Raw genomic sequence first — 20524 nt, 5'->3', positions numbered from 1 at the left:
ATTTGATCTCATTCACTTCAATTGATTTAAATATTGAGTTGTCATAAAACAATTAAAGCCATCCACGTAAATATGCCTGAAAAAGATTATTTATCAGGAATGAAATAATGTTCCTAAAAGTATAACATCTGATATTCTTAAGAAAATTGGAAAGATTGTGTTCGTACACGAATCAGCGTTTGCTTCCTCGTTTTAATTTACTATTTGAAATGTGTTTTTTTAATATATGCGTTTTTTTATATATTCTCATCAGATTTTATTTCTGAATCAACAATTTACTGTGGTGAATATATTTTTATATCATCAGTTAGAAACAAAAGTGAATAAATATCGAACACGTTTCTCAAAGTTTAGAATCATACTATAAAATATTTTTATTGTTCCTGTTACCTTTTAGTTAACATTGAAATCTAATATATTTTTAGTTAATTTAATTATATTAGAGTATGATTCCAACGTAAAGTTAAACGACCAAAACTTATTATTAAATAATCAATAAATTTAAGAAATTCTTTTCTTTTATCTTGAATAATTTCTGAATATTTTGGGATTTATTTTCAAAACTGGAAGAATCTCTTCATTATTTATGGATTTGCGGTTAACATTCTGAGTATTTAGACGATCAGTTAGTGCAAGAAAATAATTATTATATATTCCACACTTTTAAATCTTTTGAATAAATGCTAATTAGAAGATTTATGATAAAGATATAAAGCATTTATTTTTTAAAAAAAATTCATATAATTAAGAGTTTTTTTTAGTTTATAGATTGTCCGCTCGTTTACTAACTTTTACTCAGCTCGTTTACTCAGCATTTCAACTTTTAAAATACTACATTGCAATTTTTACTCGTTTTTTTTTACGTTGAAAATGTTCCACTATGATTGCTGAAATTTCTGTTTCTCCAAATTATTTGCTTAACTGCTTTTAATTATAGGAATTGGGATGCGACAGAGTTATCAATTATAAGAAAGAAGATCTTGCTGAAGTTTTACAGAAGGAATACCAGGTAAAATATTTTATTTGTGTGTTTGAAATTTAAAGGAAAAGAAGATTTTAATAATCATAATTATTTAAGTTAGGTTAAAATAAAATTTTCTTCATTTTTTTTTTGTTATTTTGATTATAATTAACACTGTTTTTAGCATTAGATCAGCGGGAGTTAGTTCCCCAAAAATTTTTCGCTTATATTTTAATAAAAGGTGTTATTATCCCTTCCCTCTTCAACTCAAAGTTGGGGCATTAAGCAAATAGATGAAAGCCCTGACGACTCAGAGACGTGCATATAAGAGTTACGTACTTCTTCATATAATAAAGAAAATAGAATATGCATTTTATAAGGCATTTTTTCGAACTTCTAAAAATTAAGATTTGACAAATGATTGACTTATTACTGCAATTTCAGCAATGAGATCCCAAACCAAATTTCATAAGTTTAAATTGTTGCTTTTACCTGCATGCGAAATGGACGGTCAACCCTTCAATAAATTTTAATCAAAATTTGACAAAGATCTGCAATTTGCATGCTAAAATGGTGAATCAAATTTCATTTATCTAAGTCATTTCGTTTTTGAGCTATTTTGTTTAAATGCATACGAAAGTAGACGCTCAACTCTTTTACAAATTTGATTCAATATTTATAAAAATCTACACTTTACATGTAAAACGGTATACCAAATGTCATGATTGCTGAGTATTGCGTTTTCACTCATGCGAAAGTAAAGAAGAATCTACGATCTATCCCTTCAAGATTTTTGTTCAAAATTTATACACATGTACATTTTAAATGTCAAATCTTAGTACCAAATTTTTGTCCACATAACTATTTGCCATTCGTAGTTGTGGTGTTCGTTTGTATTTGGACAGCTAGCCAAACTTCCCTGTGAATGGATTACATTTAAAATTTGCCAAAAATACACAAGCATAATTTATAAACTTCATACTGAATTACATTCTTCTAATTCAAATCGTTTTGGAATTATTGTGTCCACATATGGACAGAGATAATTCCTATTCATATATTCTGAAACGTGGGGATTCGTCAAAATCTTGAATTCGAATCTTTTGACCATTGTAGTACTTTCTTCGTGTACGAGAAAGAAAAAATATTACATTGTTTCAGTTGAATATAAGAGAAACGATAAGAGGCTTTATAGTAGAATCCGAGTGAAAAACTTAATAAACTTGTTAAATTTGGTATGTAATGAAGTTATTTATTTCAAAAAAATGCATAAGGATTAATGGAATATTTTTGTATATTTCAATTTTATATACTGTTACTTAACTAACTTAATCCTAATTGTTGATCATCTAGTGTTATGAACTTTAAATTTTACTTTTCGACTCTAGCTCTTCCTATAGAAAGCTTTCAATTTAACCCATGCTAGGTGGGATGTTGCCAGTTTGTGCATTGAAGAATTCGACACTTGATAAAAAAATAGCAAATATTTTCTGAAATTCTTATCTTGTTTTAGATTGAAATGATAAAAAAAATAAGAAACTGCACAAGTACTGTAAAACATCCTATTTTTTAATAATTATAAATTTTATTTTGCCGTTATTCACAGCTAAAAAAATGCAATATCAATGACTGTTTATAAAAAATATCAATTTTTAATTTTTCGTAAACAAAGTATGCAAAGCGATAGTAATCTAACTGCCCAAAAAAATTAGATTATTAAAATCCAGATTTTGATTAATCTCTAAGTTACTGACCTTTCTGAATTCGAAAAATACATTTGTGGAATTATGTCTGTCTGATCGTCTGTGAATATGATAGTTCAAAAACACTTTGATCTAGACAGATGAAATGTAGCTTGTGGTCTTTAATATTTTTGTTGATTTCTAATTTGATTTGTTGATTTTTCATTGAATTCCATCTACAGGAAACTCGTCTGCCTGTCTATTCGTGTTTAAGGGAACACTACAACTACAAAACATAAAGAGATAGATAAAATTTGGCACACTATTTTAGCAAGGTTGATGACATTATTGATGGTGGACCTGCAGCTGATCTTTTCATTCGATTATATATAAAAGTTATAAATGAAAAGTACAACGGTTTCGCTAAATGAAATTTTGTACGTGATCTTGCTATTAAAATGTAGTCTTGTATCAAATTTTGTTTTCAATCAGTTGAAAGAAAAACACGTCCAAATGCATACTCGTTTTTTTTTGTTTTTTTTTTATCTCTCTATACTATGAAAAGCTAAACGTTTATTATGCCCTGGTTTTTGTAGCCCCATGCCATAGATATGGAAGACAATCCGCCTGTATTGTATCTCTTCTGCCTTGTCTCGATCTCCAATTCCTTAATAATAAAAATCTGAGCATTTATGGCATTGACGGCCTTGCCTAAAGTTAATAGTTTCCCTATGGAGAGTTAGTAACTTTATTAGGGATCATACTAGAAAGTTTAGAGGAAACCACTGGCGTGTTTTTTCTAGGCGGTTATTCATATATTGATAAAAAATTGATAAATTAAGCTTTTTTGTTATTTGAAGAAAAAGTATAAAAATATTCAGAATCTTGTTTTATCTATAGAATGGCATCGACGTGATTTGGGAAACTATTGGAGGACAAGTGTTTGAAACATGCATTAAAAATATTGCCAACAGAGGAAGGCTTGTCATCGTTGGTGGGATATCAAGCTATAAAAGTGAAGACAGCTTTATGCCGAAGTTGGACCTTTCTTTCTTGCCTGAATTAGTAAGTAAGATGTTTAAACTGTTCTTTTATTTTAAATAAAACTCTGAAAAACATGAATTTTAAAACGTTGATTAATCTAATGATTAAAAACGTAAAAATATCTTAAGTACACTTGAAATTAAGCCCTTTTCTTTGTGAATTACTGACTTTTTCTTCTCAAATCTAATGAAACAAAAATTATTTATTACCAAGTTGGATTTTTATTATTTATTTATAATTATTATTGAGTAACTAATGGCGGATATTTTAAATTTTTAAATAGTTTTTTTTTATATTTTTATATTTTTTCTAAAATTCCTTCGTAGTTTAATCTTTTTCCAAAAATTTAGAATTTCCCTACTATTTATTTACAAATTATAATTAATCTCATTCTTTAGGCAATAATATTTAAAGACGCTTTACAGAATTTTATTTAAATTTATGTTGCTCATTTATCTGATATAAGTCTGTACTATATTTATCTTCTTTTCAGTGTAGCAATTTTCCTCTAACAGGTTCAAAATATAATATTTTGCAAGTATTGCTATTAATAAATACACCAAAGAATTTTTAGTTGCCCATTTTTCACAAAAATTTTATGAAGAACTTTTTGAAATCCATCGTAAAACCTTTTTACAGGTACTCATATGCGAAGCACATACACTGAGACATTATAAAAACCAATAAGTAACTTATTCTCAAAATTTTGATAAATTTCTACATATTAATGCCGAAAAACTTTTTTTTAAATTTTTTCTTTGTATAGGAAACAGACAATTGAAAACATTACGAATTAGATGGATAAAATTGAGCATTATCTCTTTTGCGAAATTTGTAGATTTGCATCACATTTTAGTCTAAATTCGTTAGAGGAAAGATACATTTTTCCTAATTATGTAATTCAATTTAACAACGCAAAAACGAAGAAACAAAGCAAAAAAAAAATCTCTATTTACAAATGTTTTTTACAAGAGTGTTATATGTTATCAATTATCTTTTAATCCTTTAAAGAGCCATTTTTTTCTAGTCATATCATGTTAAAATATTTTTAGGCTTGAAATTAGAATAAGAAAAGGGATTCATTTACCTTATTAGATAAATTTAGATTAATTAATTAATGTGGTTAATTAATAATTAAGTAACAAATCAAGACACATCATTTTGTCTGAGATGAAGAACTGAAGCATCTAAGTTTCTGACTTACTAAAAAATTTGTCAGAACTTATGCCAACCTACATAATTTCATACAGAGATTGATAAATTTTGTGGGAAGCATACTTCCCACGGTCCAAGAAAGGGTTAAGATAGTGTAAATGACTTTTATCAGTATCAATTTAGAACAGTTGCATAAATCCTGGACACAATATTGTTTGACCACACATATATAAAAGATAATCTTATAAGTAAGAGTGTAAAAATCTGATAAGGGAGCCCTTCCAAAAGTTTTTAATAATCATCTGAAAGTGTAAAAATTATTTATTTTTAAATATTTCTTACACTGCATGAAATTAACAGCAAGGTATTTCATAAAGATCTTACAAAATATACTTTTTTTGACCTGTGATATAAATTTCAGTAAAATATTTTTATAACATAAAGGTATGACTATTCGTTAACTAGTTAAGTTAAATTCATTGAACGCCTAGCTAGATATTTTCATAAAACTCTCAAATTCTCAAAACTCTCAAAAACTCTCAATTTATATATATATATATATATATATATATATATATATATATATATATATATATATATATTTACCTGTTTAAGTTTTTACTAGCTAAGCTTCTCTTCTAAATACATTCAAGATTTCATTAATTTATTGAACAGTTATTAATATCGTATAGCTCTTTCTTTTCATTAAGTAGGGAAAATTGGAATAAATTTTCACTTACTTTCTTCGCCCTTACGATTTACATTGTATACAAAGACAAAATAATAACAGAAATAAGCTTATTACCTTCTCTAAAGAACTTAGATAATTTATGGAACCTTGCTAATGGTTTCTGTATTTTAAATAGAAAAATTTTATCTTGAAATGCATTTCTTTAATTCGACATGTTTCAAGTTTGTAAAGATAGAATTTTGCAATCGATTTTTTTTAACTCATTTCCTGATATGCTAAAGTTTTAAAATTTTATATAATCCTTTATTCTTAATGGCAAAAATTAGATCCTTACACACTTTTAACTAATTTGAGTTGTTTCAAGTTGTAAAAATGTAATTTTGTAATCGATATTTTTTACTCACTTTCTGATGGGCTAAAGTTTTGAAATTTTAAATATTTTTTTTTTGTTTTTATGAAAAAATGTGATATTTTCAGAATTTAATTATCAGTTAATATATTAATTGATTTGATTCCATAGGTATGGACTGAAATAATAGTAAGCATGAAAAAAATTATTCCATTATTTCATACCATTATAATAATAAATTGTAAGAGAAAAAAAAATGTAAAAAATAAGTAAAGTAAGAAAGTTTTTAGTATAATAATAAAAATGTGTGTGTTTTTTTAAAACATTTTTATTCACTTTATTTGCAGCTTCTTTTCAGATCTGCTGCAGTTCTTGGATTTCGCCGAGCAGCGTACAGGGAATGCTTCACTACTTATTTTAAATTTTTATCTGAAAGCTTGGAGAAAGGAGATTTGAAAACCCTGATTGATAATGGCGAGAAATCAGCCGGGGGTGAATTTTTTGGCATGGAGGGCATTATTAAAGGAGTTGAAGTAAGATAACAATAACATTATTTTATATTTTAAATTTCTTTTACATTTCTAACTGTTATTAAAAATTCGAAACGAATTTTTAATTGAGCGGATATCCAATTTATTTTATACGTTCATTTTATATCATGAAATTTAACCTATATCTCTAGTAATATTAATGTGAATGTGTGTCTGTGTGTTAGTGCTCTATGGTCCTGACAATTTAGCCTAGAGATACCGAATTTAATTTAAGAATTCTTTAGAGAGTGAGAATGATGCGAGATAAATTATATTTCCAATTCACTACAGAACGAAAAAATCGGGATTAGTGCATATTTAAATAAGAAAAGAATCGTTCATTCTGATAATATCTTTAAATTGCACAAAGCACTAAATATTCGAGGAAACAGGGAAATTTCTGCTTTTTAACAATATTTTTAAAGTTTTATTCATGCATTTTCTTAAACATTATAGGGGGGAATTGCAATGCATATATTGCTACATAAGAAATAGACATTTATCATTAAATTATACCTACCAATCGCGCAAATCCTTCCTTAAAACAGCCCCTATAGTGTTAGTGTGCGTAATTAATTTATATTCACTGTCCATTGTCCGGCTGGCAAAACAGCGTGTCCCGTTCGTTCAACTTCTCGAAGCAGCAATCAGCACGATTTCGAGCGATTCATTTTGACGGTAGTAAAGATCACATAGTTATAGAAAGGATTGAATCAAATCAACAAATGTTCCGTTTATGTTAGCTATGTATAATATATTATTATGCCATGTATAGTTATGTTAGCCAAGCGGCATAATTTCTTATGTCGTAGTACTCGTAAGAATTAGTTTGGTACTGCAACATTAAAAGAAAATAGGAGACCAAAATTAAAAAGAAAACATACTATGAAAGAATGATATTCTCAGTTTTTTTTAATGTTAAGACGCTTTGCTCGAATGAAAAATATTATGTTTGAACAATTTTTTTTCTTGTGATTTACACCAATATCGCCGTAACATTTCTGCTCTCTATTAATTCGGAGATATATATTTGATTTCGTCCCGCCCTCGTGTGCCTCAGAGAAGTATTTCAAAAAAATTTATTTGTAATTTAAATTAATTAAAAATTAAAAGATATTTTGCCATTTTTCAACAATAACTTTTGAAAATATTGCCCAAAAAATATTTTTACATTGTCTTAAAATTCCGAAAAATATTTAAAGATTTTAATTTAATTGCTAAATATTTATTTTTCTGAACTGTAGTAATTTTATTTTTCATTTATTTATTTTGTTGTTGGAAATATTACTTTATTGCAGGAAAGTCAGACTGTTTCCATTGTTTGATTAAATTTACTTCTGTTGTTGAAAGCTAAGAATTAAAATTAAAAGATTTCGTATTATCCATGTATTTATGTGAGGTTCTGAAAGGAAAATTATCATTATCGCAAAAGAACAATACGAAATTTGAAATAAATAGATGCACAGACACCTAGATTTTGGATAACATTTTGATCTCAAAAAACTCAGCTATATTGGAAATATTCATGTAAATTAGAAATTTGAACGAATCTTTCCATGATTGCCATTTACGTTTAATAGGGAATAAGGAAGATTTATTCATCATAAATAGAACAAATATAATTTTATTTTAATAACACACGACTAAACACCTGTAAATCTATTACAATTTAATTCTATAAAAAATGAAAGGAATCAGGATTGTCAAATTATGCATGATTAATTTCTTTGAAATTAAACATAATAGCATGCTCTGAGAACAAGCTGGTGGCTAAAAACGACTAATATTTTATAACATTAAAATATATTCGCATTTAACTATTGGAAGTTTTTTTTCAAAATTATAAAATTGTATAAATGTTTAAGTAAAATAGTGTCTTTTCAATTTTTTTTCTTATAACTTCTTATATTACTATCACACATGTTTTTTTTTTTTTTTACAGTCTTCTTTCAAATGAATAGTTTCAATACCACGAGATATTTTGTCCAATTTTATCAAATTTGTTTATACTCTTTCATGTTACATATGATTTTCATGCAAAATTAGTTGTAATTAGAATGTTTCATATCGAGCTGAATATTATTAAATGATTAAGTTCAAAAGTATTTAATTTTCACAATGCGGGCTTATTTTATTTTGTAAATAATTTTTTTTTATGTTTTCTGATTTCATGCGATTGTTTAAACAGATTTTCTAATATAGATCCAAATTACATAAGTTAAAATTTTTTGGTTAAAATATTAGTTTATTTCTTGCTAATCTTACTTGAAATTAAAATTTTTATTTTAAATTATTTTCGTAATGTGTAAAGAATGCCGCATTATTCAAACACTTTTAGTATCTTCCCAAGGTTTATTTATTTTTCTAAATCGAATAATTTATTGCAGCATTTTCTTTGAATACCTAGCTTTATCTTTAAAAAATAAGGTTTTATTTAATATAGGCATTAAACATAAATAATAATTATGATAATTGCAAGGCAATAATAGTTGGGAATTTAACGAATAATTATACTAATTAATTACTGTTTTTTTACCTCATGCAAATTTAAAATTTTATCGATTTAATTGAATTCTTACATTTAAAAGATGGTCTAAAAATGTTTATATCTAGAAGCTGTTAGCTGTAAGTCGCCATTATCCATAATGCGAATGAATGTTATTATCTGGTGTTAATGGTATTTAAAAACAGTCTATTCGATTTAAAGCTATCAACTTTATATATAATTAATTAAGAACTGGAATTACACTCTTCGATGTCATTTTCACCCCAAAATATTATTTAAAATATTACTTCTTAACATTATGCAAAAAGGCTAGCACTTTCGTTCAAATTATTGCCATTATTATCTGAAGAATTATCACGAGAAAATGATGTTGGCAGCGGATGTAAAAATTACGGAATCACGTTTGATCCCACAATTCTGCATTTCCTAGACTTGATTTAGTTGCATTTAGCTCAGAATGTTAGAAGGTCATCTGATTTAAGCAGGAAAAAAAAATCCGCTATGAAGAACATTTCCTCTTTCTTTTAGATTTATGAATGGTGATCTAAAATGGCAAAGAGAATGCGAAAATGAGATTGAAGACAACTATATGAGAAAGATGCAGAATACTTTCGAGGAAATGTTACATATAAACTGTACAATCCATGGAATATGTCCTTGGCATGATGCCCTTGGCAACTATGTATTTTGCGGTGCATTTGAAAGGAAAAGATGGCAATTAATAGTTCTCGAAAATCACCACATTATGAATAAAATAGCAGAACTTTTTTAATCGAAAAGCTTTGAAAGTAGCAGTAGATTTCCGACAAAGCGAATTAGGCTGCTGTCAAGTGCCATTGAAATGAAGCGGGGCCACGGGTTGATTAAAAAATGTTAGTAGCTTAATCTCTAAATAAATAAATTTTTAAATGAAAATTGTATGAATTATAAATACTAGGATAATACTAACATTTGTCAAGTATAATTGGTGAAATTCCTATTAGTCTCATTACGTTTGTTTAGTTATTATAGAATTTACAAACACCAAGCTTCTGCAATAAATAAATCACAATAAATAAACAAACAAAAGCGTAACTTTTTCACAAAATTATAATTTTTTTAATCTAAAATAAATTATTTAAAGCATTTAGTAAATTAAAAATGCATTTAAATATGAGACTAATTGGCCTGTTTTTTTTTAAAGTGTACTTCATAATCTGCTCTGCCTATGGTCACAGTATGTCTAAATCCACCATTGTTCGAAAGGTTTTAATAATAATAATAGTTTTAACTCAGAATAATTTCTTTCTTTATTAAATGATTTTTAAAATTAAAGTCAAAATTAATCTAAGTTTAAATTCATAATCGAAATATAAAGATGGGATGTGAAAGCATAAACTGGGAACTAAGGAAATCAAGAGCTCATAGGTCTTAAAAGTAATTGATTAAAGGTATTCATTTTCAACATTCATTCCTATTTCAGTTTGGAATTTCTTTTTAGATTTATAATTTGGGCTATTCAATCGCACAAGAATTTAGATATTAACCTTATAAAATTTATTTTAATTAGAATCATTATATCATTTTTTGAAAAGAACTTCATGTTATTTTGTATTATTGCTTTTTCGCGTTTATGATTTGGCGTTCTTTGGCAATGGGGCAACACCAAAATGTAGATATTAATATTTTGTTTTGTTTAAGAACAAATTTTCTAGTGAAAGCCACTCAACGTTCAGAGACACAAGTTTGTAAGTTGATGAGGTAATTATTTCTATGCAGTGGCATAGAGAAGGTAAACGATAGACAGTGTGATGAAAAGTATATAAGCCAGTTAACAACTACGCTGCACGGGCATATGCTTTTGCATAATGGTTATGTTACTGGACTGCGAACCACAAGGTCCCAGGTTCTATCCTCGCGCATCACATACCGCTAAAACAGTAATCAGTATTTTCTTGCGCCCTCCAATCATATTTGTTGACTTACAGAAAATAAATTTAATATTACAGCACATTTACAGTGGATAAAAAAAGTATTGGCAATTGCCTATAAATGATCATATTTGCTAACAAAGTATGTTTACAAATTTTATTTTAACATAGCGATTACAGAAGGAGAAAAGACAAACAAATATAACGAAATTTTCATTTAAATATTTTTTTAATTAAAATCTACGAGAAAATCCAAAATTTACATGATAAAAAAAGTATTGGCAAAATTATGAAATTGACAAAATTATGAGCGAAAACAAAATTAGTATATGTTTAGTACTTTGTATGCATACCTTCTGCATCTATAACAGCTTGTAATCTATTTTTCATAGAGGAAACTAAAGTCTTTGTTGTACTGTTGGGAATTTTGTGCCACTCTTGCAAGAGTAAACGTTTGAGGTCGTTTTTACTTAAAATTTTATGTTTTCTGATTTCTAGATCCAGCAGGTGCCATAAATTTTTAATTGGATTGATGTCAGGCGACTGAGGTGGGGTTTTAACTGGCGAGGAGCATTGTAGAGTAGCCATTCACGGATGAGATTCACTGTATGCTTGGGGTCATTGTCTTGTTGAAAAACGAATGATGTTCCCAAGCCAAGATTTTGGGCACTGATTTTTAAGTTATGGCGCAAAATGTCAATGTATGTACGTGCTGTCATAATACTATCAATAAAATACAGGTTGCCAACTCCATTAGCTGCCATACAGCCCCAAACTAAGACACTGCCTCCACCATGTTTTACATTAGCAGTTAAATGTTGCTCTTCCAATTCAGTATTTGACCTCCTCCACACATATCTTCGTCCATCACTGCCGAAAATGTTAAACTTTGATTTGTCGGAAAAAATAACTGTTCCAAAACTCTTCGGATAAATCAACGTGGGATTTTGCGAAATCTAACCTCTTTCTCCTATTTATTTGTGAGTTGAATGGTTTCTTTCTAGCTGCCCTTCAATAATAACGTCCCTCGTGTAAAACATTCCGTACAGTCTGTACGCTGAAAGTCTTTTGCGACGTGAAAGCAACATCTCTAGCTATCTGGGGTGGACTTATTTTAGGGTTTTTCTTAACCTTGTTAATAATGGCACGTTTTTCTCTTGTAGAAAATATTCGAGGTCGTCCACTTCTAGTCTTATTTTCCGTTGATTCTCTTTCCTTGAACTTTTTTACAACACTTCTGACAGTCAATAAACTTATATTCAACTGCACTCCTATAGCACGATAAGTTAAACCTTCATTTCTGAGCCTAATAATCATGTTTTTAACACTAACGTCCAACTCTTTCGATTTCGAAGTCATTTTACTGCAATAATCGCAAAATAATGCATAGACACTTTTGGAGTAGTTTTGCAGACTTTATACTGGTAGAGTTTTTTATCAGTCGAAACGCGTGACTTCAATGTAACAAAATTTGCATAGCAATTAAAACTTTGCCAATATTTTTTTGATGTGCAAATTTTCGAGTTTGAAAGAAAAAATCGTAGAAAATGCAAATTAAAATAAAAGTTTTACGATTTTTATATATCTAAGATGTCTTGTATTTAATTACGACAGTTAAAATTGCATAACATTTTATTTATTTGTCAATATGAATAAATTAAGGCAATTGCCAATACTTTTTTTACCCACTGTAGTACTAAACGGTAGCATAGCACGACAGAAATTAAGTACTACAGCGCTTGTTCTTACATATATTTTACTTATAAATTGCACATATTTATTCACTAACAATTTATTTATATATATTTTCAAAACCATATATTACGGAATTTACCTTAAAAAATTTTTTTGTTAGTATATCAAAATATATAAGATATAAAGATAATTAAAATAATTTTTAACATAACTAATTAAATGAATTTAATTGCTTAGTCGTTAAAAACTCCTATATTTGATGGCAATAAGTTAAACAAATTTTATTAAATCGTTTGAATTAGCCAACATTAATTTTAAAATGTCAAAATTTTAAGTAATGTAAATATAGATTACTATAGAATACCGGATTTACTAGGCAAATAATGGTTCAAATTATATTGAATAATTTGGATTTAATTAAACATGTGTTTATTCTAAATTTTATGGTAGAAAAATTTGCAAATGTCTCATAAGAATTAATTTTGTCGAAAATGTATCTTCTAAATATACACGATAACGCTTCTAAAATATACACGATCACCTAAGCTATCCAAAAGAACTTCATGACAGCATATGATAATAATATTTCCATAATTAATGATGGTAATGAAATCATGATAAGCGATACTCAAAATTAGCTTTTACAGTTTCCGTCTCCATCTTGGAATTCCGATTCGAAGTGACTAAAAATGCAAGGAAATAGGAATTTCCTGAAATTTGAAATTTCTTGGATTATATGCCAGAATTTAAGAAGAATATATATAGAATTGATAGATATATAGAATAGATTTGAGAAATATATATATATATCTTACTTTAAGAACGTGATTTATTTGCTATATCTGCCTGTATCTGACGCCCTTTGTCCTCCAGGATCGGATTATAAATAAGCAAAGTAGGCAATTGCTTATTAGCCTCGCAACTTAAGAAGGTCCTGGAGCCTAGAGATTTTCTTTCTTTTTGAAGCATTTCTAGCATAATCTAATTTTGTGTTTTCATTTAAATTGCAAAAGCCATGAAATCGAATGCCTTCAATTTAAAATAAGTTTTAAACTCCAAAATGAAATAAACGAAAAAAAAATTAGAAAAATAAATTTTCTAATAATAAGGAATTCTTATTCTAAGACTATTTTCGTGCCTTCAAATTCGTTTCCAGACCAGTGAATTCCATTTTTTTCGCTTGGTTGTTCGATTGACTTACCAGTAAGCAATATTGTTAAACTTTGTATTTTAGTATTTAGAAGATGTTAAAAGAGTATATTTGTATTTGCGATTAATTTTATTATTACTTTATTTTAAAATAATTATTTATTTCCATTTTTTGCATACGCGAGATATTGAAACCAACTCTATTAAAGGTGACGTGCAATGAAATATTTTTCTTTTCTTTTGTTTGTTGCATTATTTGCTATTTAAATTTTTTTAAAATTTAAATTAAATTAAAATCAATAAAGAAATCTGATTTTGGAAATTTGATTGAAGAAAAGGGGTCCTGAAATTTTCATTTTCTTAGGTCTAAAACCGGCCTGCCTCTTCTCTAGCTACGCCATGTGTATTACAAATGCTTTGTTATCGTTCTTTCTAGAAATGCATAAATCTTTCAGTTTTTGTTGGAAGCAGAGTGATTTAGACATTTTGTGACCTTAGGCAATGCACATTATGAGGTACCTCTTTTAATAGCTCATTTTAACCTACTTTTCACTTACTCAGTAAGTTAAAGGATTTATTTTATATAATATTTTTATTTCAGTAACTTCGATAAAATGTCTACGTTTTTATTTATTTTTTACGACTCATGACTGCACGGTTTCTACGTACGTTCGCAATTATATTTAGCGTTATATTTAAACAGCTGCTCGATGTTTATAAATATAAAAATAACTAAGTGAACGTAATGAAATAGATATGAATACAATAACATATATTTGACCAAGTTTTAATATTATACCAATATTTTATAATTCATTGAAATCCTTCAAATTTATTGATTTCATAATTACCTTAATATATTTTTTAATTTACATACTTAACTGATATACTTTTAATTGACATATTTGAGGTCACTTCACAACTGAACGGCTATAGGAAACTACCTTGACTACCTAACCGGAAATCCTCTATTATGTTGGAGGGTAATATTTTAATTAATTGGTTAAAGAAAGGAAAAGTAATTTGTTATTAATAGAAGAAAATAACAGTCAATAAAAATGTTGGGATGAAGCGAGCGGACTATTTTTCTCGCGTAGGAATATCTGTGTGACTACGCTTCTGGCGCTTCGTTCCGGCATCATTCCTCCCGCGAACAAGATGCTGTGTGCGTAATTGTCAATACATGTGTTCTTTTCTTTTCGTTTTCTATGTCCAATAAATGTGCTGTCTTCAAAAACCATGCTGAGATTATTGAAAAGTAACAACAAAAAAGAACACGGAATTCTGCACTTTGGTCAGAAGAATTTTAAAAAGATTTGAAGTTGGCGTTCGAAATAGAAGCCAAAGAACTTTGGCGACTGAAAATTTATCTGTCATTCTAATTTCGGAAGTTGGAAGATCATAAGCAATGACAATCAGTAAAGACTTGGGCTAATCCTTGTGTGGCCTTGGGTTCTCTGAACAGGCAACCTTGATTTTAATTGGCGGTGAGTGGTTGGCGTCATTATGTGTCGTGTTTCTTTATATGCTGTTTATCAGTTTCAAATTGTTTCGATTCGGAAGTAATGAATGCGTAGCGTTATTTCATAGGTTCCCAACTCCGTGTTCAAAATTTACTACGGTAAGTGGATTTAAAAACACTTCTTTCGTTTATGGATGTGCATGGTTCGTTTGCTCATTTTGTCACATGTTTTATAAGAAATTTATAATTTTGCGGGCTTTTTAAATAAAAATAATAATAGTGCAATTTAATTAATTTTTATTTATATTTTATAATTAGCATAATAAGGATTTTTTGTAATTTCATAAGTAACATTTAATGCATTTAAAACTGTATAACGCTAATAAATAAATTTTTAAAAATATCATTATATCACGGATGCATTTTTAGCTAGAATTTTATGCTATAAATATTTTAAATATGTACTTTTTAATAAACTAATTAGTATATGATTTTCACCAGAATTGTGCGACTCTAATAATAAAAAATATTACATCGCAGATAATTTTTAAATCAGAAATTTCTCTTTTAACACTTTGCTTGCTAATAAATACAGTTCAATATATGTTTTTACAGCTTATAAATTTACTGTTTTTGTCGCAAATTTCGAGGAGAAGAATGTGCATATTTTGTAAATCTAGTGACTAGTAATTTTGCACATTGTATCAAAGCCTTCTATCATAATTAATTCACAATAATCTCATATAATTATTATTAAAATTATGTGATATTAATAAAAAGAGGGCATCATTATATCTGTGATATTTTTTTTTAACTTGAAGTATAAGTTACATTTTTATTACTCGTGAAAATTACGTATTTTTTTCAATGTATGCATCATTAATAGCATCTAAATAGAATAAAAGGGTTTTTTATTTCTGAGATATTTGTTATGATGCGTATACACGAACAATGTAAATGATTGTCATAACTCTTATAGTTATAGATAATTTGGTTGTACATTTCATAAGATATGGCTATTATGCTTATTTTTAAAAATATCTGCGACAATTAATTTCTGCTAATCATTTATGTATTATAAGTACACATAAATCTAACTTTAATGCAAATGTTAAAGGACTGTAATCAATTGAAAAAATCATTATTATATTTTAAACTCATTTTTGACCAAAATTACTCATGCATTTTTATTATTAAAAAGTGATGCTTCTTTTTATAGGTTTTAGCTGTTTTATAGTGTTTTATTTTTAAAAAAGTCTAATTGCAGTTAAGACTTTTTCGGATTCAGGCTACAGAAATTCTGAATCAGTTTTATTCTCTCAAGTTATTTTAGAATAAGTATATCATTTAGATATTTATTATTGGAGTGACATTATGACTGAATATAAATTAATTCGTAAGTATTGTTTGCCTGCATACTGAGCTGCCTGTCAAATATTAATTCCCATTAAATATGAATGTTATCTCTCTAAAGCGTTAGGCAAGAGAAAATCACTCTCAAAACCATTTGTAAAAGTATTTAAAGTAGCGATTCTCAAACTTAAAAAAATTTATTCAGCATTAACGAGAATCAAAATTATATATGTCATTGTAAAAGCATTTTCTTATGAAAAATTAATTCATCCCAAATGGAGTGGTTATATTGTCGCGTAGATAAGGTGAATGTAGTAAGGACAATGGAAATGAATGCACTCAAGATTTTATTACAAACTCTTTACTGATCGAGGAACTAATTATACACATTTAAGGAACATTCCAGACTTTGAAGGCTAGCAGAAAATTGGGAATTTAAATTTACATAGATAACATAAATTCGCATATTAACATAACTGACATAAAGCAAATTGAAATTAAAAATCAATTTTTTTTGGCAACTTGCCCCGTTTGTGTTTGAACCCACAAACTCCCGTTCAGCTATGAGGTGCTTGGTTGAGCCAACTGAGCTAAGATGTGCTTGGTCGAAAGGAACAATTTTCGCTATAATATTCAAAGAATAAAAAACAATTATATCATTAAATTATATTTATAAATGAACTTTTACATTGCAATATGCAAATATATTTTTGTAAATAGGGGATAATAATGCATAATAACAAGTAATAAGGTTTACTGATGATAAGGGTTAATTTGATATATAAATAAGGCCTTATTATTAAATAAGAAAAGTAAGCAACTGCAATAAAAAAGAACCCGTGACTTTAGGAACCCCGAAACCTCAAACTTTTTCGCGATATTAATTTAATATTTTATTGAATTTATTGTAATAATTATTTATTGGTAATTTAATTTTGCATTTTTATTGAATTTATAAATTCGGTATACTCAGATTTATTCAAATTACTATAAAATATCATTTCAATTTAAAAATATTATTCTACCAACGCTCCTAATTAATTACCTTTTGTTAATTTTATATTATGTTGCTTTATCATTCTAAGAACATTTATAGCTTTATAATTTAAAAAATTCTCGATCTTATAATTGAATAATGTTTAGATTCTGCTAAAATTTATCATTTTTTAAATAATTATTATATATAAAATTATTTTTTTAACTTTCATTTTGCGGGTTTTTTTTTTTTTTTTTTGTATGTGATATGCTGTATTGTAAGTGATGTACGATTTAATGTTTTACTGTTTCAGTTTATCAAGAGTCCTTACTTAAAAATTCTTATATAGAAATTAAATTAAAATTAATAAAAAATATCTGATTTTAGAAGCTAGAAAGGGCATAAAGAAGTCTACGAGACTTTTATTGTTTAAAGGCCCACTAGCGGGTTTAATATGGGAAATACGTACACTGTGTAAGAATCTGTTGCACTGTACCCAATTTCAACATATTGAAATTTTCAGTATGTTGAATTGTTTTCAATATATTGGAAATGTCAATTGTCAAATTCAATGAACTTTTCATTAGAATCTGATTCAATTACAACCACATTCTGTGTTTAAATTTAATAGCTAAAAACTTGAGAATGTGTTTCAGTATTATTCCCAGAGCGATACCTAACATATAAAAAGAGTGGCACCAAAAGCTGAAACATATATTCTGAATAATGAAAATTAAATCAGAAATGTTAAAATCGACACCATTTACATTCATTTTGATCATTCATTTAAATTTTTTTATGAAAATTATATCTTACAACATAATGTATCATTAGTAGTAATTACCAGATTTAAGAAGTAATTTATTGAATTGTTGTCATTTGTCAGAATTCTTCACAATTCATGAGTCTATTCACCTATTTTTTCCTCACATACATAATATATTAATATGTGCATATCTGGTTTTTATTTAATACTAGTCGCCTCAAGCGACCAGTTGGTACTTCATGAATATTTATTTGCTTTCCGAAAAATTGTTTATTCTCACATTAATTATTATGCCAAATAATTTAACATTCAAGTTATTTTAACGGTCTTACTTTAGTTCTATTTATCAAGTACATGAATCTTTCTAATGGGGGCAGATCTATGACATCATAGAGCTATCAGAAACGTAAATCCGGTTCATCGATCTTCTAAATTTCAAGATATTGAAGCTTCACATTCTTTTAGCGTATTTTATAAACTACACAGGTATAAAGCAGATTTCCTTCTCCCTTTGTTTTCAACAGTGAAAGAAAATCACATGCTTATATATTTGAAATAATTTGGATTGCAGAACAAAAATGTAATCTATTGTTAGAAATTAGGTAAAAAAATTATTTAAAAATTTTCAAAATTCCAGAAAAATTCCCAAATTTATATCATTAAAATCTATTTTTTTTTATATTTTAAAACGGAGTAAAATTAATTTTTGAAGAGTAATATTTATGGGAATTATCACAGAAAATGCAAAAATTCAGCTTATTATTTAATTAATTAAAATTCTAATAAAATTTCCAAAAAATATCGCTCCGATGTGCACATTCCTACCCTTCATAGTATACATGTGCTAAATTTGGTAACTGTAAGTCAAATGGTTTATTCTGTTGAACACCAATACACACACGTTCATCTTTAATATTAGTATACATAATAAATGATAAGAAAAAACTTCTCTCTTCATTATCTTGTTTATTTTACTGAATATCAATTTATTACTAAGAAAAATTTAATATCAAGAGTTTCTGAAATTTATAATTCTGCTACCAAAATCAAGCTATTTTTTTTTTTAATTGTTGAGAAATCAAAAAGGATGGTTTAAGTTACTGTGAAACTGTACAGAGAAACAAGTTAATTTAAAATAAAGAAAGAAAATGTTCATTGTTCATTTCTTACAAAAATTGTTTGCAAATATGTGTGTTTATTTGTACAGTTTTGGGTTCATAGACTGTGGCCCCGATCCAATGGGGGATTTCGAGGGGCTTTTTAATGGGTCACGACAAGATCTTCAATGTGTATAATACTATTATTAATGCATGTTTAATTTTTCTTATTGGAAATCGATTACTAAAACATTCTAATTATATATCGAAATTTACTCCTACCCGCAAAGTGTACAGAGAATCTTTGATGTATATGTATCTTCCCACAATTTGTGAAAATGCGATGTGATCTTTTAAACCTTCAGCAGGCCACGTGGTAGTAACATGACACATACAGCGCAATAAGCAAATAAGCAACTCGTATAAATGACAATAAATGAAGAAACACTCTTTTAAACGCGTCGATGATACATTAATCAGAAACTGGTTTTATGTACGCAATACGTCCGTCGCCTGCTGCTCCAATCAGCTTCGTTTCCGATTGTTTCATACGCAGCTCATCTAATCAAAAGCTTCTTTTTACTATGAGCGTGTAATTTTTTTTATGCACACGTTGATTTCGAACAATTTGTCATTATTTAATTCAATTATAAACTTTTCTTTTCTTCTCAAAAATGCCTTTTTTGTCCATAGAGCTTCTTTCAGAAACAATGCGTACTGTTCATCTCCAAATGCATTCATTGCGCCTAGAATGAAGTCAGCTGCTTTAGTTTCGGTTTCTAAAAACGGTTTATATTAAATTATATTAATTGCACCTTACCATGTTTCAATGTAATATTAGTCATTTTTAGACGGACTTCATAATTTTGAATCGTTGATAGATGACAAGAAAGATACCTGGGCTGGCACCCCTTCAGATCTTTCATATCACACTTGGAGAAGGCCCCTATGAATTTAACGTATACCAAGCCTACTTTCACGACGGCTATTTTTGGAATCGAATCTCGAACTTGAAATCCGTCGACCCCGAAACCGAGACTACTATTAGGCCACCGCGATCATTTAAAAATGTAGTATGCGTTATTCGATACTTTTGGAGCTCCTAAGGTTTATCGCACATTGAAATATTTGAAAAGTTATTTTTACTTTATAGTTTCCATGGCTTTTGAAATATGATTCAAGTAGCTTCTGATTTGTG

The 20524-nt window shown here is 27.8% G+C and overlaps 2 protein-coding genes across 3 annotated transcripts in view; both read left to right on the top strand.

Moving 5' to 3' along the window:
- LOC129968790 (prostaglandin reductase 3-like) overlaps positions 1-20524 on the top strand; it is a 39765-nt gene that overhangs the window by 16870 nt on the left and 2371 nt on the right. Inside the window, exons 8-10 of the mRNA XM_056083039.1 lie at positions 938-1009; positions 3544-3708; positions 6230-6415. Coding sequence (XP_055939014.1) covers positions 938-1009; positions 3544-3708; positions 6230-6415 — 423 coding nt within the window. The remainder of the gene's footprint in view (positions 1-937; positions 1010-3543; positions 3709-6229; positions 6416-20524) is intronic.
- Positions 14817-20524, top strand: part of LOC129968789 (prostaglandin reductase 3-like) — a 43242-nt gene continuing 37534 nt past the window's right edge. Inside the window, exon 1 of one of the 2 annotated variants that reach the window (XM_056083038.1) lies at positions 14817-15159. The gene's annotated coding sequence lies outside the window, so the exon portion shown is untranslated. Of the gene's footprint in view, positions 15294-20524 lie in introns of both variants that reach the window. The other variant, XM_056083037.1, reaches the window with a different exon arrangement.

Source organism: Argiope bruennichi, chromosome 5, assembly GCF_947563725.1.
Source record: "Argiope bruennichi chromosome 5, qqArgBrue1.1, whole genome shotgun sequence".
In the NCBI taxonomy this organism is placed as follows: domain Eukaryota; kingdom Metazoa; phylum Arthropoda; class Arachnida; order Araneae; family Araneidae; genus Argiope; species Argiope bruennichi.
The sequence above is the reverse complement of the archived record's forward strand: the minus strand, read 5'-3'. Positions and strand labels throughout refer to the sequence as shown.